General features: G+C 42.3%; 1 protein-coding gene across 6 annotated transcripts in view; it reads left to right on the top strand.

Moving 5' to 3' along the window:
• The window catches only part of cuedc1b (CUE domain containing 1b), a 71,899-nt gene that overhangs the window by 3,763 nt on the left and 42,737 nt on the right, over positions 1 to 25,399 (top strand). For 5 of the 6 annotated variants that reach the window (XM_070970177.1, XM_070970176.1, XM_070970175.1 and 2 more), the window contains exons 3-4: positions 4,677 to 4,803; positions 6,473 to 6,728. In XM_070970177.1, coding sequence (XP_070826278.1) covers positions 4,677 to 4,803; positions 6,473 to 6,728 — 383 coding nt within the window. The remainder of the gene's footprint in view (positions 1 to 4,676; positions 4,804 to 6,472; positions 6,729 to 25,399) is intronic. The other variant, XM_070970173.1, reaches the window with a different exon arrangement.

Below are 25,399 nucleotides of genomic sequence, written 5' to 3'. Positions count from 1 at the left end.
AGGTGACTGGAGCTGGAGCTATTGGGAGGTGTCGTGGGGGATGGTTGCTGGACTGTCCCTTTGTGTTTCAAAGCAGCAGCAGGTCGTTGGCTAGGCGTCGATCGTAGATGGATTGGGGGGCTTTAGGCTTGTAGTTAGTGATCTGCCTGAGCCTTTCCCAGACAGACACAGAGTCGTTAACTGAGAAGTGGTGTTGGAGCTTCTCAGAGTGCAGTCGTTTAGCCTCTTTCACTGCCTTGCTAAACTTGTACTTCGACTCTTTGAATCTGTCTTTGTCCCCACGCCTGAAGGTCTCTTCCTTTGCCAACCCTAGCTGTCTGAGTTTGGCTGTGAACCAGGGTTTGTCATTGTTGTAACTCACCCTGGTGCGTGATGGAACACAGCAGTCCTCACAGAAGCTGATGTAGGACGTCACAGCCTCCGTGTACTCATCCAGACTGTTGGTAGCAGTCCTGAACACATCCCAGTCAGTAGAGTTGAAACACGCCTGGAGATCCTCCACAGGCGTGGTCCACTCACTGGTCCACCTCCTTGATGTCCTCATTACGGGTTTGCAGAGCTTTAGTTTCTGCCTGTACGTAGGAATCAGGTGGACCATGATGTGGTCAGAGTGGCCGAGTGCAGCCCGGGGGACTGCATGATAAGCATCCCTGACAGTGGTGTAACAGTGATCCAGAATATTCTGCTCTCCGGTCAGCCATTTAATAAACTGTATTTGGGGAGTTCGTGAGTGAGGTTACCTTTGTTAAAGTCGCCAAGGACAATAGCTAAACAGTCCGGGTTGGTCTGCTCCACATGCAGTATCTGGTCGGCAAGCGCGTGTTCATCCTGCTCGTTGGCATGCGGCGGGATGTAAATGCCGAGCAGAATGAATGAAGCGAACTCACGGAGTGATTAAAAAGGCTTAAAATTAATGATGAAAGATTCCAGGTCAGGAGAACAGTCCTGCTGGATCACTGTCAATTCGTTGCACCAACCACTGTTAATGTAGAAACAGATTCCTCCACCTTTAGTTTTGCCAGAAAGTTCCGTGTCTCTGTCCGTGCGGAAGAGTTGGAAGCCAGCCAGCTGCAGGGCAGAGTCCAGTATTAATCCACAGAACCACGTTTCAATGAAGCACAAAACCGCAGATGAGGAAAAGTCCTTGTTTTTACCCGACAGCAGTTGCAATTCCTCCAATTTATCGGGCAGCGAATGCACGTTAGAGAGAAATATTCCCAGTAACGCTGTGCGTAGTCTGCGCTGGCCGAGGCGCACAAGCGCACCGGCCCGTTTTCCTCTCCTCCGGCGTTTCACTGCGTGAGCAAAGGTGAGCGCACCTTTGACCAGAATGTCCAAAATTTCCACTGTTGGGAACAGAAAATTAGGAAATAGATAAAATTAGGAAATAAATCCACTGGTGTTGTAACCCATCTCTGGTGAAAGAGCTCCGGGTACTGTCACAAAAACAGATTTAACACACAAAACAACGCGCACCAACACACCGAGGCAGCCGTCCGCAGCGCCATCTTATTTGTGGAGCTTTGTGGATCAGCTGAGGCTGATGGCAGTGCCATCAGTTTTGCAGACATTTGGTCATAAATCAAAGTATTGGACCAAGTTACCTTTTGACCTGATGGTGATATGAGATGAAAACTTAGGGGATCTATTCATTTATTGCAGCAAATAGGAGCCATGAGTGTCTGTGTCAAGTTCTGCTCCAGTTGCCTTAAGCAAATATTGTGATTTATGCTGTAGGGACCTTGGATATTTGTGCCAAATGTCATGGCACTGCATCTAATAGTTATTCATAAATACTATACACTCAAATATCAGCTGATCACCAAAGTAATTTAGATTCATCCTCTGGAGACCATACATATCTGATTAAATTTCAGGGCAATCCATCCAATAGCTGCTGAGATTTTGAAGTTTAAATTGAAATGGCTTGAATGCCATCCATAGAGCCGCTTGTGTGACTTAAAGTGGGTAGACAATACAGGGCAGTGCCATTTTATATATATATATATATATATATATATATACACACACTGACATTGATAATACCAAAACAGAAACAAAATAAACTAAGAGTCAGATTATCCTTAAAAGATAATCAGTCATCTTGTTTTATTTGTACGTCAGTGTTACCAATATTGTTCACGCCTAATTTATACGATCAGTTCTTTCTGTTAAGGAAATATGGGAAACAAATACAGCGACATGCAAACGTTTGTGCACCCAAGGTCAAATTTTCTGTTTCTGTTAATAGCTAAGTGATTAAAAGATGACCTGAGTTACAAACACCACAAACTGAAAGATCACACATTTCTTTAACGTTTTAAACAACATAACATTTTTATTTTCATCCTTTACAGTTCTTAAAATTCTTCCCATTCTTCCTGCCAAAGGTTCTCGTTCTGTGAGATTTAAATGATGTTAGGTAATGGCTCAGTGAAGACCATGGCAAAACTTTCAGCTTGTGCCTCTTGAGGTAGTCCATTGTGGATTTTGAGACATGTTTAGGATCATTAACCTGTTGTAGAAGCCATTCTCTTTTCATCTCCAGCTTTTTTATGGACTGTGTGATGTTTCGTTCCAGAATTTGCTGGTATTTGCAGTACAAACCCAAAATATGGCCATTCTTGGTTGATTGTGCATACATATGAATGTACAACTGGTGAGACAAGTGATTTGCTTTTTACTACTTTGTGGACTACTTATATCAACTTCAGGAGAGCCACTGAACTTTGAGTCCATTGTTTATACACAGGAACAGCTGATAGTGCTGAGCAACATGAGCGTACTCCCAGTGGAAAGATCAGAGATCCCCAAGGACTTAAGGAAGTGTAGTCTCATGTTTGACCAAAAGTGACTAACCTCACCAACAGACCACAGTATGTGAGGCTTCGCGACTGTGTGTCTGAGTTTTCTAGTTTGCAGCATGGAGACTCTGCAGGAGACAGTGCTCTTCCCTTTCCTCTTCACCCTCTACAGACTTAAGACACAACACAGACAGCTGTCACTTCTAGAAGTTCTCTGATGATACAGCCATGGGCGTGTATCACAGAGGAACAAACTGGAATATAGGGAAGTCATAACCAACTTTGTTGGTCCACACCAGTCTACAATTTCCACTACATCATCTGCACATAAACGCCAGCAAGATGATGGAGATGGTGATTGATTTCCGAAGGAAGGTACCACAGACTACACCGGTGAACATGGTGGGCTTGGACATTGAGATTGTGGGGGATTAGAAATACTTGTGTGTTCCCCTCCACAACAAACTGGACTGGACAAACAACACATGCCCTGTACCGGAGGGGTCAAAGTCATCTGCACCTGCTAAGAAGACTGAGGTCCATTGCAGTATATCGGTCACTGTTATGACTCTGTGGAGGCATCTGCAGTTTCTATGCAGTGGTTTGCTGGGGTTGTCGAAGCTCAGAGAGGGATGGGAAAAGACTAAACAAACTGGTCAGGAGAGCTGGCTCTGTCCTGGACTGTCCTTTGGAAACAATCAAGGAGGTGGGTGAAAGGAGGATGTTAGTCAGGCTGACATTGATCACGGACAACCCATCCCACTCCCTGCATGAGACAGTCGGGGGCTTAAAGAGCTTCATTAGTAGCAGACTGCTGCATCAGTCTGTAAGAAAGAATGCTACTGCATGTCCTTTATCGCAACAGCTGTCAGACTGTTGGGATGAAGCCAGTGTCATGTAATGTAGCACTGTGTTGATGCTGTCTTTCCCCAAATCTACACCATAAACTCACTTTGTTTTGCAATACTGTAATCAAAGTTAATATATGCTCACATTATCAATTTCATCTGGTGCAATTTCAGAGTTGTATATTTCTTTCAACTCTGCAATAACGCAATTTATTTTCCATATTGGCAGCAGTATTTTTATAAATTGTATGTTCATATACATAGACTTAGTATTTCTCAAGTGCAATAGTATTTCTCAAGTGCAATACAACATGAAAGACTGAATAGAATATTGGCATTGGTACATATACATAGTTGTTTTTCTATTCTGTATCCTGTACACTTTCGTTTATCTTAACCACTTTGTGCCACTGTTTTTGCTTTTTCTAACACTTGCTGGCTCTAACAACTTAATTTCCCCAGTGTGGTATCAATAAACTTCTCCTTATCTCCTTATCTTATCATTGCCAGAAAGTTCTGTTTTAACTTCAGTATACAGGACTTGTTTTGAAAATGCACCAGGCTTGTTTAAATGATCCTTTGCAAATTTCTGATGCTGACTTTTGTGGTGAGAACACAGGAAAGCTCTTCCTCTGACTCTTCCATGAAAGTCATATTTGTTCCAGTGTTGCTGCACAGTTGAACAGTGCACTCCAGAGACTGCTAAATCTTCATGTAGCAAGAGCAGTTCTCTAATAAAGTTGTTTTGGCCTTCCAAAAGTCATCTGGACCAATATATTAACTATATTATGGAAATGGCTACCTTTTTTAGCCTTGTCCTCCTGTGGACAAAAGTTACTTTCATTTTCAGAATGCTAGGCAGCTGTTTAGAGGACCAGGTATGTCCAAACGTTTTCATGTCATTGAAGATGTTTCCTTCCTTTGGCCATATAGTAGTTTGAGATAACTTGCAGTAAGTTGATAATGTACCATATCTGTTTGGTAGAATTACTAATGTGTTGTGTTACTCCATGGGCTCTCAAAGATGTGAAACTGGGCCACATCTAGGACACCAGCAGGCCAGAAGCTACCGGAACTGGAACCCCCCTTTGCTTGGAAATCTCCCACAGGATTTTCTGCGGATCCTGCCGCAACAGTTAGACAGTATAAAGGTAAGAAATGTCAGAATATGTATGTCAAATTGGTCCACTTGTTTTTTCTAGTTTTACTTTGCTTATTCTATTTGAAACCTTGATACCTGAACAAGTTGTTGGGTGTTGATAGAAGTGTTAAGCTGTTTTCACATATGAACTACAGACAGTGTCTGGGAATCGGGTCTGGACATTGTACTTTCACACAGGAGATTGTTGTTTCAGATGCATCGTGACCTACTGGAAATACTCTGTTTGGTTAAGGTGAAGGGTGGTGCCTGGGAGAGCATATAAGAGGATGACGTTGACATTCACTGTTTTTAACATAGATATAAATACGACATGTATTTCGACTTATCCGTAATATCAACGAAACAGTGGAAAACTATATACAGGCAAGCAGAAAAGAGTGCAAAGCAGCTGCGATGTCTTTTAGTGATCAGTGGCTTTATTTTCACTCTTTATCCACACTCCCGTTTGCTCCTCTCCTGATATTTTCACATCTGTTTGCATCTTGATTAATTGGTTTATTTCAACCAAACCAGATGGTGGTGGTTGTTGGAACAATGGAAAGACAAGTTTTATTTTATTTCTGTTGAGCTTGAATGAAGTTTTTTTTGGATGATAAAATTACTGTTTCTGTAAATGGCACCAGTTTTTAACAGTAACTCCTGTACGGAATCCTCAGCTTAATAGAATGATTTTGAAAATGCCAAATGACTTGTGACAGATCACAAGCAATGACCTTGGCATTTAATATTCCTCTGACCCATACCAAAGTTCAAGCTGCATGTGAAGTTTATATTAAGTTTTTTTCTAATGTTGATTAATATAAATGGCATTCTTTTGCCTTAATAACTTCAAATACCGCCAACTAATACACTAAAGCAGTCAGGTTGCACACCCATAGGTTAATGTACATTTCTCATTGTTGCGTTATGGGTTGCTTGAAATATGACCAATGCATTTTGACCTTAAAACCAAGGGCAGGATAGTGGGATGGTATGCTTCAGTTCCCTTGATATTTTCAAGGAAAATAGTCGCACCTACCTAATGAAATGGTGGTTTTTAGGACGTAAAAGGTGGTCTCCCTCTCTCTATCTCTCTCTACTTCTATATCTATATGTATCTATATATATGTATATATTAATGTGTTCTAATTTGTTTTTGTTGACCATGTTTAAGTTAATATGACACAGACTCATTTTGTTTTGTTCAACCATTCCAGTCAGCCACTGGTTTTCCATTAATTTCCCTATTATGGAAATCCCTAGTATGCTAATGTAGGTGATGGTAGGTATAGTTTATTAACTTTGGACAAAGCCTACCTGCTTCCAACTGCCTTCAATTAGAATGCTAATCTAGGCTACCAACATCCTGACTTCAGTCCTGTATGTAACACATTAGATTGATAGTCTTCTTAATTAACTCACAGAAAGAAAGAGAATATCCCTATTTTCCAAAGTGTTAAACTGTCTCTGTAAAGCATGCCAGAGATGGTCCTGTTGCTAGCAGTAGCAGTTGGAGGTACTGTAAAATAGAGTGACTGAAGGTAATAGTTTTAAGATGAGTAGTAGTCATAGCAGTACAAGCAGCTGTCAGTATGGCTGCAAGAGGTTATATTGAAGGACAATAATTAAACCATATGAATTGACACTATAACCAATAACCTCTTCTGTCTTTACCTCAGCAGAGCTCTCAAAGTAGTCTGTCATCGCCATCTTCATCCTCGGTTTCTTCACTAAGGCAATGGACATCACTCTCTGTTCCCCGATCTGGTGCTACAGGGACCACTGGAGGTCCAGCTGTAACGACAGGAGGTACAGAGCAAGACAAGAAAGTGAAGCAGTACCTGGAAGATGAGCGCATTGCCCTGTTTCTGCAGAATGAGGAATTTATGAGAGAGCTGCAGCGCAACCACGAGTTCCTCATTGCCTTAGAGAGAGGTATGACTGTGGATATTCAAATACACAGAGAAATTGCTCATATTGTCAGCATGAGATCAGTGTTAGTAGCTATACTGTTTTTGGTGGTTCAGTATTGTATGCAGGGTAGGAGTCACTAAGGATGTAACAATATATTGAATCCCGCTATATCATGATAGAAATATGGCTCGAGGCTGTCGTCTGACTGTTATGCTACCCAGTGTTGGGAAAGTTCACTTTCTACATGAACTAGTTCAAAGTTCAGTTCACAAATTTTAAAATGAACTAGTTCAGTTCATATTTCAAAATTTTGAACTAAGTTCACCATTCCAAAAATTAACTAGTTCATAATTCTTTTTTTCCATATGTTGCTGTGAGCTATTATTTTTCAAAATTATTGCCACAGCCCATATAAAACCACAGACAGCAATTATTTTATCAGTTTTAACACTGTAACTATGCATCAGATTTTGTCTTCATATCCAATTTTGAATCCTTATCCAAACAGGGTTTACATTAACATTGAGGGGACAGCATTTCCCCATTTTTGCTCTAGCGCTTTGTTGCTGTCTATTCAGTCCACACGAGTAGCAGCTGCAGCTTACACCCTATGTGACTGAAGTGCGGATTTTCCTTTTAAAAGCCAGTGGGCAAAGTTTGCACAGAAATGTAAGATCACACGATGCCTCCTTCCTGCTTTGTTGCCCACATGCTGCTTTTTGTTTTAATGACGCATGTGGCGGTGCGATAGTGGTGGCTGGTGTTGCCAGATTGGGTGTTTTTTCCCCTACATATTAAGGCCTGTTTACGGTGTGTTTTAGCCGGGTTTTCGCCTGGAAGGCTCTATAGAAATCTGGCACCCTATTGAACAAAGTTAAACTGAGAGAGCGTGCCATTCACAAACACCAGAATGAACGAGTTCACAGTAACGTTCATCAGGCAGTAATATCGTATGTTCAGTTCACGTTCGCCCAAAATATGAACGAGTTCATGAACTATCGTTCAATGAAGGCGTTCAGGCACGACACTGGCACTACCTACTGTGAGGTTGCATGGTTATTTACAACCTCTCCTTGTCTGAACATAGGAGGGCGCAACCATAGTAGTCAAGAAAACAGACTCCTATCATCCTTTACGTGCAAGACAAGGGCTGCTAAAAATAATTCCAACAAGAAAATTACCGATGAACCTGCTGATAACAAAGAGATTGAAGATGCTCCATTGACATTTAGAGCTGATAGGTGACAACATTTTGGTTGTCCAGTTTCAAGAGCTGACACTGGTGAAACACATATAATTTTTATATGTTTGACGACTCTTGTGGTTTTATGCAACGCATATAAGCCAGTGTCTTCGGGCCATTGTTATGCCAATTGTCACCTTTTGGGTGCACTCTGTTGTCTAGACAGGTGCCCTCTTTGTGGTCATGTGATATAAGCTGTCTCATTCATTTTTTTCAATGCCTGATGAAGATCCCATGGGATTGAAATGTTGCCTCTTTTAGTAAATAAATATCCTTGGACCATATACAGTGTGCAGACCACTTCTTCTGTAAACCATCCATCCATCCACACTCACACTCACACTCACACCTACGGACAATTTAGGGTCATCAATTAACCTAATGAGCATGTTTTTTGTCTTTTTATGGTCCAAGAGGCTTTTTTTTTGTAGAGCACATTGAGCTGGACTTCTTTCTTCAATTTCAAGTTAATCAGACTTACTTTGTTAGGGGCATGGTCTTTCCAAATTTGAAGTTTAGATTCTTAATTACAGTGTCACCATCTGGAAGATTTGGCTCATGTTTCTTTGGAAGTGCTTGAACATCATTTCCAATTATGGAGCAGAGTTTCCTGTTTCTGGATCATTCCGGCTCATGGTTCCAGCCAAAGCTTTCTTTTAAAAATATTTAGCTGCTTTCCCTGATATCTATAGGTCGCGTGTTCCAGAGCTTCTGGGTGTAATTGACAAAGACTGCATCCCCGATTTTCTTTTTGCTGTTGCTGGATACCTCCAGTTGACCAGGAGATGAACGCAGTGTTCTTGAAGGCAAATAATAAACAAAGGATTTAGCAGTCTAGCTTGGTCCTAGCCCATGAAGGGCTTTGTACAGATGGAGGAGGACCTTAAAATCAATTCTGAATGTAACAGGAAGCCAGTACAGAGCAGCTAAAACTAATGTGTTCTCTCCACTTGGTTCTAGTTAATAGCTAAGTCTGTCAGTGGCTTTTTTTGAGAGTGCATTGTAGTGATCAAGATGTAACAGCATGTAAGAATGTAACAGGAAGGCAGTACAGAAAAGCTAAACCTGGACTAATGTGTTCTTTCCACTTGGTTCTGGTTAATAGCCAAGTCTGTCAGTGGCTTTTTTGAGAGTGCATTGCAGTAATCAACATGCCTTGAAATAAATGCATCAATGAGTTTTTCAGGAATTTTTGATAATTGGTCATAATTTAGTTATGGTTCTAAGGTGGAATATGTTTTTTCCTCACATTGTTGATGTGGGGACTTGAATCTAGGATAACACCAAAAGGGAGGGAGTTAATTTCCCCAGATTTGCCAAAAGACAGTTAGTAATGGAATATCTAGCTGCAGCATGGATGGAATCTTTAGCTGCAGCATCATTTAGTTTGGAAGAGATGTACAGTTGTGTGTCATCTGCATAACTATGGCACTGTCTACAATTATAATTAGAGTCATTTGGCAGATGCTTTTATCCAAAGTGACGTACATATGAATTCAAACACCAATGGCACAGCATTGGGGGCAGTTTTGGGGTTCAGTATCTTTCCCAAGGATACTTCAACATGTGGACTGCTTGTGGACAGGGATCGACGGCCGCTCTACCCCCTGAGCTACAGCTGCCCTTACTGTCTAATGATGTCAAGTGCAGCATGTCTAGTTAGAATAGTAATGGGCCAAGGGAGCTCCTTTGTGTAACCCCCATTGGGATGTCATGTTTCTCAGACACGTGATCTTGAAGACTGATGTAAAACTTTCTTCCTTTTCATGTATGTTTTAATGCAGTTTAACACACAGTCCGAGAGCCCAACCAACTGTTCAAGCAATTGATGAAGATATCATGGTCAGCTGTGTCAAACGCTGCACTTCAGTCTAAGAGGACAAAAATTATGACCCTGTGTTTATCTGAATTTCTTCTGAGATCACTGATTATTTTTCTTTAGGAAAGGAATTCATTTTCACTGAAGCTATTTTTTCCAGTATCTTAATGATGAATGGAAGGTGGGATATCAGCCTATAGTTGTTGAGTGTAGTACTATCTAGGTTGGGTTTCTTTTCTTCTTTTTTTTTGGACTAACAATATTGGTTACATCATTACATCTATTTGACAGGGTTTGTTGAAGTCATCTGTGTTTGCATCAGCAGCAGTGCTGGCTCTAATTGAGGCTACTTTGTTACTGAAGAATGATGCAAGGTCTTCATAATATGATTTACAGAACTGTGGACAGATGGGGGCAGTGTTGAGCAGCTAGCCAATGGTGGAGGATAATATTCTCGAGTTTCCACTATTCTCTGTAATAATCTTAAAACTAGAGAACTAGAAAACTAATCCTTTCTTGCTGTAGGGGAACTAACTTAATTTGATGTTGCATTTGTTGATAAAATGACGGGGCACCACCTTTCTCAGCTAAGAAGGACTGCAGAAATTAACTGCTATAATGCTGATAAAATACTAACGAAAGAACTAATGGTAAACCAGTCTGATAATCTGAAGTGTAAACTCTGGATCCAGGGATCGTATATATTCAGCTCAAAAGGACACCGTCTAACCAGGACTTAAATCAGAATCTCATTTATTAAACACTATTATGGGTAATGAGTAATGTATCATGAATGGTACGACAGAAGATAGTGATATGACATAACACAAAAGAAACTTATGGCAACGCAATGGTAAAACAAGTTTGGCGATAGTGAGAAGTAGTTGTAAGGGGATAATAGGGACACGAACGTAAAGGGATTAAACGAGTAGTTGAGAGAATTTGGATAAATTAGCAGTATCTTAAGAAAGACTTCCGGCGCCGTACGAGCGGCAGCCTTTCACAGCAGCTCGCTAGACTCTTAGGAGTTTTTCTTATCTTTCTGTTTTTCTTGTGTGTCTTTTTTATTCTTTTAGTTCAATGTGTTTGTAAATATCTGGCGCATCAGAGACGGTAAATACGGCAACTCTGGCACTACTTTGAGACCACTTTTACAACCCGTGCAACTTTCGCTGCGTCTGTGGGTCCGTGAGAGACAATGGCTCCCATTGTTTACAGTAGGGATCAGCTGCTGGCCCTGCGTAACACAGCTGTGCAGCCAGAGGAGCGACCTGATGTCCCCCGTGAGATAAGGAGGAGGATGCGGGGGTGCCGCGCAGGGATTAAACATCGCGACAGGAGGAGAGCTTACAGACCGACTCTCCCGTCCATCATCATGGGGAACGTAAGATCTCTCCCCAACAAGATGGATGAGCTGGCAGCGCTGACCTGACATGAACAGGATTACCGACGGTGCAGTTTGCTACTGTTCACCTGTTCACAGAGACTTGGCTGGGAACACAGCACACAGACACGACTGTAGCGCTGGATGGTTTTTCACTCATACGGGCGGACCGGACAGAGAAGAGCGGTAGGAGGAAAGGAGGAGGGCTGGCAGTGTTTGTGAACGATAGATGGTGTAACTCCAGGCACATCACTATCAAAGAGCAGCACTGCTGCCCGGACACTGAGGCCATATTATCTGCCACGGGAGTTCTCGCACGCCATAGTGGTGGCTGTGTATATTCCTCCCTCTGCTAACATCGAAGCAGCCTGTGACGTCATGAACTCCGTGATCAGCAGGCTGCAGACTCAGAAACCACAGGCCCTCTTACTGATCTCTGGGGATTTTAATCATGCCTCTCTGTCCTCCACTCTGCCAAAATTCATCCAGTATGTCACGTGCCACCAGAGACAATAAAACACTGGACTTATTCTATGCCAAGACCAAGGAGGCACACGAATCATCACCCCTCCCTCCTCTGGGAAGAGCTGATCACAACCTGGTTCATCTCGTGCCCGTCTACAAGCCCCTTGTTAACAGGCAACCAGCTGTGTCCTGCAGAGTGAAGAGGTGGTCTGAGGAGGCTGAAGAGGCTCTGAAGGACTGCTTCGAGACAACCGTGTGGGATATATTCAACGACTCTCATGAGGAGGACATCGACAGTTTGACAGACAGCATCATGGACTACATTAACTTTTGTGTGGAGACCACTGTACCCACCAGAACTGTACGGTGTCACTCCAACAACAAACCCTGGATTAATCCTGACATTAAGGCTCTTTTAAAGGAGATATAAGCCTTATAATGAAGGCAACACTTGCTGTAAGTGTCCATATTAGCTATATTAGCCTACTATCAAAATGACTAAGTAGGCTACATAATGAGCATTTATGATTAAATGTTTATTTTCCCTGCAGCGCATCCCGGAGAGAATGATGCACCACGTGACTACTCTGCTGTACGATGGTGCTTTAAGTTTAACTTCCATTACAATATTAATGTATTATGTTTTGTTGCATTGATGAAATTATAGAAATACAATAAAGAAATCAGATTTTTTATTTCATTTTTATTTTGAGAATTCAAATGGAAATAAAATGCAGTCTTCTTCAATCCTCAATAATACAATAGAATTCTCTTCTCTTTTCCCCCTTATCTGGGCAACAGACAGAGTGCAGTAAAACACAGCAGGCAATTAAAATGCAGCCTGCTTAAAAAATAAAACAGCAGCCTTTTGAAAAGGTAAATAAAATTAAAATAATACAGTTTAAGTTCAATTTCTGTGCATTATCCTCTTCTCTTTAGTTTTCAGCAAATGCCAAGTAAGTCAGTGCAAGGGTAAAATGCAGCAGCATCCTCTTCTTTTTTGATACGCACAATACAACGCCGCCATCCTCGGACCTGAGCAACAAAACACAATAATATCCCTATGCGTCATTCCAAATATATATTGACAAAAATCAGAAATCACTTTATAAAAACAGCCACTTTGTTACTAAATATGTGCCTATGTCAGGATTGTGTTCTTACTCATTTAATGTGACTTCTGTTTTCGGACATCACTGGACAGATTCTCAACATCGGCATGTAAGATGTAACTTTAATCTTCACGCAGAACTGCAAGCTCTCATCTGTGAGGCATGTGCGGTATTTGGATTTGATGTAGTTCATGTTTGAGAATATCTGCTCGCACAGGTATGTTGATCCAAAGATGGATAATACTCCAAATGCATATTTCTTCATATTCCTGTAACTATCAGGAAGAGCATTCCATGTTTCAAACACAAGTTTCTCGGGTGTTGGGAGGCTTTCAGTTTCGCTCTATTTGTGACTTTGGGCAAGCTGGGCTTTCTGGCGAGTGACGTCTTCAAGCTCGGCTGTCAGACTTTTGAACTTGGACATCCATAAATCTTTGTCAGCTATGTCGGCCATTTCCATTTCAAGGTCAGCTTGAGCTTGATTTACTCCTGGGAATGTGTTCAACAAGGATGGGTCAATCTCCAGGGGTGTGACAGAGAAAGATAGTGTCATTTTTTCCTTTCGGAACTCGCTAAATCTGCTCCCAAATGCAGTTTTCATATCAACGATCGCACCTTGTAAATAATCACCATTGAGTGTTTGATCGTGATGGGCTTCTTTGAACTCTCTCAGGGAGGGGAAGTGAAAGAGCGTGCCTCGCTGTACCTCTCTGGCGAATACAGTCAGCTTGCGCTCAAATGACAAAACAGCTTCCAGCATTTGCAGTGCAGTGTTTCCCCTCCCCTGGAGACTTTTATTCAGCTTGTTTAGGTGACTTGTCATATCCACCATAAAGTGTAGTTTTTCCAGCCACTCTGTATCTTCCAGTTGCGGGTAGTTCAGGTCTTTGCTTTTCAGGAATGTTTTCACGTGTTCTAAACAAGCAACAAAGCGATGCAAAAACTCACCCCTGGACAGCCATCAGACTTTGTTGTGTAGCAGGAGATCAGAATATTTGCTGTCAACTTCATTTAGCAATGCACGGAACTGACGGTGGTTTAATGCTTTTGCAATTATCTTGTTCACCATCTCGATGACACGATTCATCACCTCCATACACTCTGGTGGGAATGTTTGTGCACACAGTGCTTCTTGGTGCAAGATACAGTGAAATGCAAGCAGATTTCGATCCAACGCTTTCTGTAGTAAAGTCACAAACCCCTTTTGAGATCCTCTCATACTGAGTGCCCCATCTGTAGCCACTGAAATCAGGAGGTTGGTGTATATTCCATTGTCATTTAAACACTTCAGCACAGCCTCACATATGTCCTCCCCCCGTATTTGGCCTTTCAGTGGTATTAATTCGATCATTTCTTCTTGCGGCCCATCAAAGTTCACATACCTGCATAACAGCACTGTCTGTTCAGTATTGATCACATCACAGGACTCATCACAGGCAATTGAGTATGCTGGAGCTGAATTAATGTCCTTGATTTGCTGATTGGTGATGTTGCCTGCCATTTTATTGGCCCTTTCCTTCACTGTCTTTGCGGAGAGAGGCATGTCTTTAATTTTCTGTATTATCTCGCTTTTGTTTTTGAAGTCTGAAAATAGGTGCTCTGATATTTTAATGAATGAATCCTTCATGTAGTCACCATCTGTGAACGGTTTTCCACGCTTTATTATCTCCCGGGTTGCAACAAAACTAGCAGCAGTAGTGGAGTTTGGAGATGCAATCCACTTCTTTAATCAAATTTTGTGCTCCTCAAATTTCTCCAGAAGTAATGCAATCGCACTTTTTCTCTCGCTCCCAACTGGGTACTCAGCTGCAAATGTAGCATGCCTTCCCTGGAAATGGAAATACTCTTTTTGTTATTTGACAACTTCTCATTACAAAGCAAACATGCAGGCAATCCCTCGCATTGGCAATGAAAGCAAATGATTTGGTCCAAGAACTGTTAAATCCTCTGTTCCCCTTAGCTATCTTTCTCTTTTTCCTTTTGGGATCCATGGCCCATCACACACACACCGGTTTGTATGCAACAGCCACCTGCCTGGCACCATGCCGAGCTGAAAGAAACATGTGTCGCAGGCTATGACGCAAATCTTCGTTGATAGAAATGTTGAAATTTAATATTTATTCTACACATTTTTACAGCATTGGAAAACGTTAAGAATGTTTGTTTCATGTTTGTCCTCCTACAGAAACCATATTAAAACAAAAAATATATTTTTTCCCCCCATCTTTTTCCATTTTCATACATTTTTGAAAAAGCTCCAGGGAGCCACTAGGGTGACACTAAAGAGTCGCATGTGGCTCTAGAGCTGCGGGTTGCCAACCCCCAGTTTAACCAATTGGTGTCACACCAATTAAATGGTGTCAAGCTTCTGAGGTGTGGGTTGATCAGTATTATTTCTAGCACTTGGCTTATCAGATGGGAATTTAGCAATATTTCTCCTGGCCCTGAGCCTCGCAGTGGTCTTGGGGCTATTTCTTTGGTTTCAGCCAGCCTTAATGATCGTGGTGTGATCAGTTTCCCTGGCCTCAACATAGTTTTCCCACACATTTTGTCATCCAGTATTAGTGGGTCATACATGTTTTGTAGTGAGTGTTCAAGAGGTGGGGAGAGCATTCGAGCCCTCTTAATAAATGGATGCTCTCAGTCTCGCACCAGTGCTGTGCCAGTAAGATACATCGTTAGAGAATCCTAGTTTGGGAACCTTGTGCCCTAATGCCACAGCTGATCCAGTGGCATTAGGACACATCCAGAGCAGTGTGTCAGCCAAATCTGTGACAGGATGCTCCAGAACTGAAGTAATCCCACATATAGAAAATCTACCCATTTTCAGCAAGATATATAGAGGCTGCTACAGAGTCATTGGATCGCTCTTTCTCATGTATTTGATGCAGTGTTTCAGTCCACTTTTCAATTCTTTCAATCACTCAGTCTATGTAGCCCACAGACTTTGCCATGTTCTCTCTCTGTCCTGATCCCAGGTTTCCACTCACAGACATGGCAAAAAGGCTTGTCCTGTTTGGAGGTCATTCTTGCATGGTAGAGAAATAATGAAAGTGAAAAAAACAGGATGGTAGCCTTCTATATCTTTCATTAATTTAAGCCCCTGTCATGTATAAGTACCCAGGATCCAGTTTCCAAAACTTGCAGGGGGGCAGAGTTCAGCAGGGTCAGCAGCTCTGGGGAAGAAACTGTTCCTGTGCCTGCTGGTGTGGGATCGGAGGCTCCTGAACCTCCTACTAGATGGGAAGAGGGCAAACAGTCCATGGTTGGGGTGGGAGCTGTCACTTCTGATACTGCATGCCCTTCTTTGACATCGCTTGCGCTGGAGGTCCTTGATGGCAGTTAGATGAGCACCAGTGACCTATTGGGCGTTTTTCACCACCTGTTGCAGGACCTTCTGCTCGGAGGCTGTGCAGCTGCCGTACCATAGTGAGATGCAGTTGGCCAGGATGCTCTCGATAGTTCAGCAGTAGAAGTTAACTAGGATTTGACGAGCCAGGTTAACTTTCTTCAGTCTCCTCAGACAGTAGAGGCACTCTTGAGCCTTCTTTATCCAGGTGGGGGAGTTGAGGGTCCAGGAGAGGTCCTTGGAGATGTGGATACCCAGGAACTTGGAGCTGGAGACACGTTAAACCTCAGCCCCGTCGATGTGAATGGGGGTGTGACTGCAGCCTTTAGTTTTCCTGTAGTCCATCATGAGCTCCATGGTCTTCTTGGTGTTGAGGGTCAGGTTGTTGTCAGCACACCACCTCGCCAGCTGCTGAACCTCATCCCTGTAGGTAGGCTGACTTGTCATTGTTGTTAATCAGGCCTATCACTGTGGTGTCATCTGGGAACTTCAGAATCAGAAATCCTTTATTTATCCCTGAGGGGAAATTGTCTTTGTTGCAGTGCTCCTTACAAGGATAGAATTAGAATAAAATTACAAAAAAGAAAGAAAAGAGAAAGAACCATATATATAAAAAGCAACTATAAAAAACAAAATATTTATATTGAGAATATATATATAAAACAAAATATGCCACAAAATATAGAACAGAATATAAAACAATATATACTGAGGAAAAAATAAACAGTATATACAAAAGGATGTGCAAGTTGAATTTGGAAAACAACAGTATATACAACAGGATGTGCAAAGTTCAACTGGTCAAATATCTAACAGCATAAGTGAAAAGTCCAAGGGCCATTCAGAGGGAGGAGTTGTATAGGTTGATGGCCACAGGCAGGAATGATTTCCTGTAGCGTTCAGTCCTGAGTTTTGGTGGGATGAGTCTCTCACTGAACGTACTCCTGTGACTGGCCAGTACATCATGATGTGGGTGTGAGACGTTGTCCAAGATAGTCCGTAGCTTAGTCAGCACTCTTCTCTCTGACACCGTCAGAGAGTCACATTCCATCCCCACAACGTCACTGGTCTTGCGGATCAGTTTGTTGAGTCTGTTGGCGTCTGCCATCCTCAGCCTGCTACCCCAGCACGCAACAGCATAGAGAATAGCACTTGCCACCACAGACTCATAGAAAATCCTGAGCATAGTCCGGCAGATGTTGAAGGACCTCAGTCGCCTCAGAAAATAGAGACAACTCTGGTCCTTCCTTTAGAGAGCATCAGTGTTCTTTGCCCAGTCCAGTTTATTGTCAATATATACCCCCAGGTATTTGTAATCCTCCACAATGTCCACACTGACCCCCTGGATGGAAACAGGAGTCACCGGTGCCTTGGTTCTCCTCAGGTCCACTACCATTTCCTTAGTCTTTGCCACATTTAGTTGCAGATGGTTCTGCTCACACCATGTGACAAAGTTGTCCACAGCAGCCCTGTACTCATTCTCATAGCCCTTGCTGATCCATCCAAGTATTGCAGAATCATCAGAAAACTTCTGAAGGTGGCAGATCTCTGTGCAATAGTTGAAATCCGTGGTGTATAGGGTGAAGAGGAAGGGAGAGGGAACAGTCCCCTGTGGAGCCCCAGTTTGAGGTGGTGTGAAGAGGGCTCACAAAGGAGGATGGGGGGGGTGTGAGAAGGAGGAGGAGGACGAGGAGGACGAGAAGGACATGAAGGGGGGGAGTGGGGAGTGGTTAATGATGGTCGTCCAGGACAGACAGCGGAGGAGTCAGAGGGGGCCAGGCCTGAAGTGTCAGATCTATTAAAAAAACAGATTCAGTTCATTGGCCCTGTCAACGCTGCCTTCAACTCCTCCGCTGTTCACCCTGAGGCCAGTGATGGTCCTCATACCACTCCAGACCTCTATCAAGTTGTTCTGCTGGAGTTTCCACTCCAGCTTCCTCCTGTATTTCTCCTTAGCCTCCTTGATTTTCACCTTCAGTTCCCTTCCCTGTCTTTGATGTCCTTTGTCATCCATGGCTTGTTATTTCAAGTCAAGTCACGATTTATTTATAAAGCACATTTAAAAAATGACCTCAGTCGACCAAAGTGCTGTACAGTAAAAGAATCACAATACATCATAAACACTATAATAAGTAAAACAATACAAGGTATAATAAGAAGTCAATCTAAAACAAATTTAGAATAGAAGAAAGTAAAAAAGAGAGTAAAACGAGAGAGATAGAGATGGCCAAGATTGCTCGCCTAGCTGGGAGTGAACGCCAAGGAGAAAAGATATGTTTTTAGGAGTGTTTTAAAGTGCTCAATGGACTGTGCAGCTCTAACATGGAGAGGTAGGCTATTCCTCAGCTTAGGGGCTGCCACTGAGAAGGCTCTGCCTCCATGAGTGGAGAGCCTGGACCTAGGTACTGCCAGGAGCAGCTGGTTTGACGAGCTAAGCACCCTAGCAGTGGTGTGCAGCTGTACAAGCTCTGATAAATAAGGTGGTGCCAAAACATTTACACATTTAAAAACAATTGGTAAAACTTTAAGTGGCTGGGGGGAAGTGGCTGAAGAATACTGGCCCAGCTGGACAGAAAAGCTCCTGTCTGAGAGGTAGGACTGAAACCACTTCAAAACAGTGCCCCTAATGCCCACACAGGTATTTAAACGTGACAGAAGAATATTATGATTCACTGTGTCAAAGGCAGCCGACAGATCTAAAAGGACCAGAACAGCAGAGTTACCAGAGTCAACTGTCAAAAGAAGGTCATTTAAAATTCTTAAAAGTGCAGTTTCTGTACTATGGCGTGCCTTGAACCCAGACTGGAACTTCTCTGAGATGCCATTAGGGTCAATAAAAGACTGCAGTTGTTCGTATACCACCTTCTCCAAGACCTTAGAAAGAAAAGGAAGCTTGGAGATGGGCCCAAAGTTTGATAAAACTGTTTGGTCCAGGTTAGGTTTTTTTGATGAGGAGCTGGATCACAGCATGTTTTAAGGCAGCTGGAACACAGCCAGTCATCAAAGATGAATTTATCAGGTCCAAAACACAGGGGCCAATGGCAAATAATATGGCCTGAGCCCAACCTGCGTCCACCCTCCACCCTGCGTCAGGGTGGAGATGGGATCCTCCGTAGACCGAAGACAACATTTGAGGTGGGCCAAGACCAGCATCTCGGAGCACTTGGTGATGATTGGGGTCAGTGCGACAGGGCGGATGTCATTAAGGCCGACTGTAGCAGACTGCTTTGGTTCTGATCACTTTCTGCCTCGGCCTGTCGATCTGTGTGTCTAACAGGGATGAACGCTCTGAAGACGGAGCTGCAGTTCTCTGACATGTACTGCCTCATGGCGGCTCACGTGTACGTCGACTTGTGGACGGAGACAGGTGAGTTTTTCTGTCTTATTCCGGGTGCGTCTGCGCTTCAGCGGTGCCGTCTCTAAACGTGTCTCTGTGTCCTGCAGGCGATGAGAACATGGTGTGGCAGGGTTTGGGCGTCCTGCAGGAGGGTCTGTCTCACAGTCCCTCCAACGCCCAGTTCAAGCTGCTGCTGCTGCTCCTCTTCTGTCACCTGGGAGCATTCGAGCCTGTAGTGGACCTTTACTCCAGCCTGGACGCCAAGCACGTGCAGTGTCACCTTTAGTCGGAGGCGCACCTTACTGTTCATCCAAGGCTTCTGGTTGTTGAAAGTTCTTATCTGTTTGTGGGTGGTGACGTTGTCAACATGTGTTGATGTAATCCAGAACGGAGGAGCCATATGAGTCCATGTCTATGGATCCTGAGAACATACTCTAGTCTGTGTGTTGGAACTGGTGTTGGATGTGGTACCCACTTCTTCTGGTCATACTTTAGCAGTCCTCACTGACGGCTTCACACGTCTGATGAGTGGTGTGTGCTTGGGGAGCAGGAACAGTGAGAGGTGATCAGACTGTCCCAGGTGCTGGTGGGCTCGAGAATGTTTGTATAAACGTAGTCAAGGGTTTTGTGTCCTCTGGTGGGGCAGAAGACATTCTTGTTAAATTTGGGGAGAGCAGTCCTCAGGTTAGAGTGGTTGAAGTCCCCAGCCACAATAAAGGCTCCATCAGGGTGTGTAGTTTGTTGTTTGTGGATAGCAGCATGCAGTTCTTTCATTGCTAGTTTAGCATTAGCATCTGAGGGGATATAAGATCCACTTATCACAGCGGATGTAAACTCCTTAGGCAGATAGAAAGGCCTGCACTTTATCGTCAGATATTCCAGATTAGGAGAGCAGTGGCTTCCGGTGATGACGGAGTCTGTACACCAATTTTTGTTCACGTAAATACGCATTCCTCTGCCCCTGGTCTTACCGGAGTGCTGTGCTGTTCTGTCCACTCGTGGCGTCCCGGCAGCTCTTTCACATTGTCTGGGATGCTGTTGTTAAGCCACATTTCAGAGAAAATCATGACGTTGCAGTCCATAAACATTCTCTCTGAAGTGCTCCAAAGTTGCAGCGCGTCCATTTTGTTCGCCAAGGACTGAACATTGGCAAGGAAGATACCGGGTAGCGATAGCCAGTTAGTCCATAGACCTCTGTGCTTTCCCTCTCCTTTGTTTACAATCTCTTTTTTTTTTGTTAACAATTTTTTTATTCCTTTTCCATATTCACATATTTAACACAAATAAAGACCATTTTATACATAAAACAAAACAAAACAAAAAAAAAAACGAGAAAAAAAAGAAGAAAAAAACAACCAGCAAAAGAAAAGCAGGCAGATAATTACAGCATAATCGTATATGACAAAGACTGTAGCCTGTATTCAAGAAAAACATGGAAAAGTAAATAAACAAACAAACAAAAAACACAAAGCACTAAAAATATCAACAGCAAACACAAGTACGCAAGTACCAGTTGATAAACAGCCAGACAAAAATGGAAAAAAAAAACAAAACACATTCCTCCCTGATGAGTGATCTGCAACCCCTCCCCTTAACTCAGCCTTTTATTTATTTTTTTTTTTTTAACAAATTTTATTGATTTTCAACATATGCATATGACATAAAATACAATCTGCCATCATCTGAGGTACAGAAAGTGATCAAAGACAGACAGAAATAAACATGATAAAACAGGATACTGCCATCCATTTGACCCTAAAAGGTGAGTCTTCAAGCCATCAGTCCCACATACATCCCCCACATCGTACACAGGGCCCCCACCGTATACACCGCTCCACGTACAGTATGCACATAACACTCATCAGTTCAATCACAGTTACATCAGCTTCCCACACAGTGGGCAATAATACTTCAGGCAAACAAAACAAAACAAAATAAACAAACAGACAAAACAACAACAACAAGGTTTTGCAGTGTGCAAGTTTCAAATTGAAGGCACTTGTGCATTTGTCTCAGGTGAATTTGACCACTGTAATGAGAACTGACCCCTCATCACTAACTGAGTCAAAGCATCAGGTAGGTAGTTAAGCAGAGGAGCCCACATCTCATCAAAGGACCTTTCATTACCCCTCATGACTGCACTGAGTCATGGCAATGCAAATTGATCAAAATCTTCTGATCAATTTGCATTGCCAGAAATAATGATAATACGTTCCAGACTCCCTGAGACACTTAATACATATAGGAGAAATCTGACGGTCCATCTTATTTAATCTGTATGGAGTTAGGTGTAGACGGTGTAGTATCTTGTACTGTGTTTCTCAATCTCTTGCATGTAAAGGTGGATTTAAAAACTTTAACGGCCTCCTGCCAGTCATCCTCAATATATTCTGTGTCAAAATCTCTTTCCCACTTCCGTGCAACGCTTGTGATATTGCCTGTATTAAGAGAGTACAGTAGTGCATAGAAGCAAGAAATAAAACCGGTGACACCTTTTCGTGAAATAAGGAACCTCTCAACCTCATTGTACATGACCAGACCAGGAGGGGATAGCCAAAGTGATGTTCTTTAGGGATGCTGAATTTGAACTGCAGTTGTTGGAAAGTCATTAACATCAAATTGTCATATAAGTCTCCAATCACATGTGCCCCATTATCGTGCCACCTGTCAAAAATACTAATATGGAGACCCGGGGGGAAAATCCTGATTTCTTGTAAGAGGGGTCAGAAACAAGGCATAACCCCCTCTGCCTAGGTGTTTACAGATCTTCTCCCACACTCTAATTGTGTTGTATACAATTGGATTACTCTTGATGTCCCGGTGCAGCTTTTTCTTATCACCCATGACCAAGCTCCATAGCGAGGAGGACAGAGAGGACCATGAGTCTAGACAGGGCTTGGAGTCCAGATGAGCATGCAGCCACTCCCACAAGAAGCGAGCGTGGCATGCCCAGTTATAATTTGGTAGGCCAAGGCCACCTTCATCTGAGGGTAACTGTAATATTTTAATTTTCTGTCTGGGTCTTTTGCCATGCCATATGAATTTAGAGAATGCCCTCTCTATATCAAAAGCAACCTTTTTGGAGATCCATAAGGGTAACATTTGTAGGGGATATAATAACCTAGGCAATATATTCATTTTAATTAAACTAATGCGCCCCATAGAGGATAACGGGAGGTCATGCCATCTGTCTAAGTCCCTCTTTATTTTAGCTACTATAGGAGAGAAATTAAGCTTCCACAGCTCAATCAGATCTGGTGAGACTTTTATCCCAAGGTAGGTGAAGCCTGTAGGGGACAATTTAAAGGGGGAGTTAGTGAATGAAGCCAGATCAGTAGAGCCTAATGGCATAGCCTCAGATTTTCCATAGTTAATCTTGTAACCTGAGAATGAGCTTAAGTCCTGAATAATAGAGAGAATAGCTGGTATAGATAGCTCTTTTAAAGATATGTCGTCTCCTGTCATCTGCTTCTAAAGTAGACAATCTTTCCAAATTGAGGTGACTAAAGAATTTACTGCACTCCTCTGTGCTGCATGAGCTTTCAGTGGTATAAAGTTTTTTATAGAAGTCCAAGAAAACTGTATGAATTTCCTGTGGAGTAGAGCATATCTTGCCTTCTGCAGCTTGTATTGCTGAAATGCATTCCCGTCGCTCATTAGTGCGGAGACGCATCGCTAACTCGTGACGGCCTGCAACCACTGAAATAGTGATGTTCTCTGGACTTTTGGATGAGAAACTCTGCATCTGTTCTGAGGAGTGCATTGAGTTCATTTTTTACCTGTGCAAGCTGATTTATCCGGATAGCACAGAATGACTTTTGTTGCTCTTGTTCCAGTGTTAACAGATGCATCTCTAACTCAGCAGTTTTTAATCGGCGGGCACGATTTAATGCTGAAGCAAATGATGTGACATTATCTTTTATAAAACCTTTAATAGCTTCCCAAACATATCTAAAATCTTCCACTGAATCCAAATTATGTGCAATAAATTCCTGTAACTTTGATTTAAATTGGGTACAAAAATCATTATTTAAGAGTAGAGTAGTATTGAATCTCCAGCGGGGCGCTTTTTTCTTATTGGTTGGAAATGAAAGTTTAACATTAACTGCATGATGATCTTATAGCAAAGCCACAATGATGTCAGCTTGTTGTAATACAGGGATTAATGTGTTAGATACAAAAATGGAATCTATTCTGGAGTATGATTTATGTCTGTGGGAGAAAAAGGTGTATTTTTTAGATCCTGGATTATAGAATCGCCATACATCCACCAAATTAAGGTCTGACATGCACTGCTGTAGTGCCTTTGAGCAGGATAGCTGGGCACTGCCCACTGAATAATTAGATTTGTCAAACTTAGAGTCTATAATAGTATTCATATCTGCACCCAGTACTAAGTAGTAATCAGGTATATTTGTTAGTAGGTTGGACAGCTCTAAGTAGAATTTTTTTTATCATAATTGGCTGGGGCATAGGCACTAACAAAAACAATTTTCATATTTGAGATTATTGCTTTTACGAAGAGGCTAGAACTTCATAGTTGGAGTTGCTAAAACTCTTTACTGACTTATTGGTAAGGTGCGACTCTTGAATAAGTGCCACATCCGCAGAATTCTTATAAATGAAATTTAAACAAGCTGCTCTTTTGGTCCCCCCATTTTAATCCTTGCACATTCCAAGAAAAAATAGATAAACTAGTCATGACTGTCGCAGATGAAGGAAAGATATCCGGCTACTGAAGTCTTACCCCCCGCCCCCTCCCTATGCAGATCACTCACCCCCCAACCCATTCCCTTCAATAAATTCACAATGGAACTCAGACTTGTAGTTCCTTCAGGCTCAGGCTTATAATTTTTAGATTCATTTATTTTACCATATGTCAAATTAACCGTGGTTTACTGGCAACACATATACGTCTTCCTTGTGACCCATTCACCCTCATGAGTATCCTTGTACTTGTACCCCCATCACCCTCCTTCCCACAACCCACATACACATAAGCCAAACCGGAAAAAAAAAAAAAAGAGAGTGGAGGATGGGCAAGTTAACTAGACAGCCCACTTCTTCTTCATCCTAAGCTAAATAGACCTATCATTACTCAGACATTATTTTCGATATACCAACAAAAAACTACAAAAAAAAAGAAAAACAAAAAAAAAGGGAGATTTAACCCAAACAGAACCCATTCTCTTCAGTCCTTATTTTCATTATTACTATACACATTAATGAAAGGTTCAAATAAATAAATAAAAGAAAGAAGAAAATGGAGAAGAAAATGAGGACTGAAGAAAATGAAAAAAGAAAAAAATATATATAAGGAAGGGAGGAAAGACAAGTAAAACAGTGTAGGGGGATAAAAAGAAAAAAGAACGAAAAAGAGAGAGAAGGAAAAGATGGGGAAGGAGTAAGTAACTTCTAAGTAACTAGACTAAATAGATAGGCTAAAATAACTTAAATAAGCATCAACATAAACTCCAAGCCCTCACTTCATCCCACCCCACCCCTCCTTTCCTCATCTTTCTGGTGTCATGTAATTCTGGAAGTCTGTGTGTGCGTTAGTCCATGTAACCCCATTAGATTCCTCTGTGTCCCCTGATCTGTCATTCACACCGTCATGTCATGTTGCTATTGTGGATGTTGAATTTAACAATATATTTGATTCCGGGTTAAATGCTGCTACTCAAAGTCTCAGTTCTATTCAGAGCATCTGAAACTGAAAGTAAGTTTTAAGCCCCAGCTCATGCAGTTGTTTTCTCAGCGGCCAGAACCCGGATCGCCTCGTCTGGAGTTGTACCGATAGATCAGGAACCACCCTGAGGTCACAGTCTTCTGGGCTCGTCCGACAGGCGTTGAGAATTTGCTGTTTCTTCTGGAAATGGTGCAGCTTGAAGATGATTGCCCGTGGATGTTTCTGATTATCTCTAACTGGCCCCATGCAGTGCACCCTTTCCAGGTCAATAGCAGAGAGTGGGAGTTTCCATTT

The sequence above is a fragment of the Chaetodon trifascialis genome, chromosome 9, assembly GCF_039877785.1.
Source record: "Chaetodon trifascialis isolate fChaTrf1 chromosome 9, fChaTrf1.hap1, whole genome shotgun sequence".
In the NCBI taxonomy this organism is placed as follows: Eukaryota; Metazoa; Chordata; class Actinopteri; order Chaetodontiformes; family Chaetodontidae; genus Chaetodon; species Chaetodon trifascialis.
The sequence above is the reverse complement of the archived record's forward strand: the minus strand, read 5'-3'. Positions and strand labels throughout refer to the sequence as shown.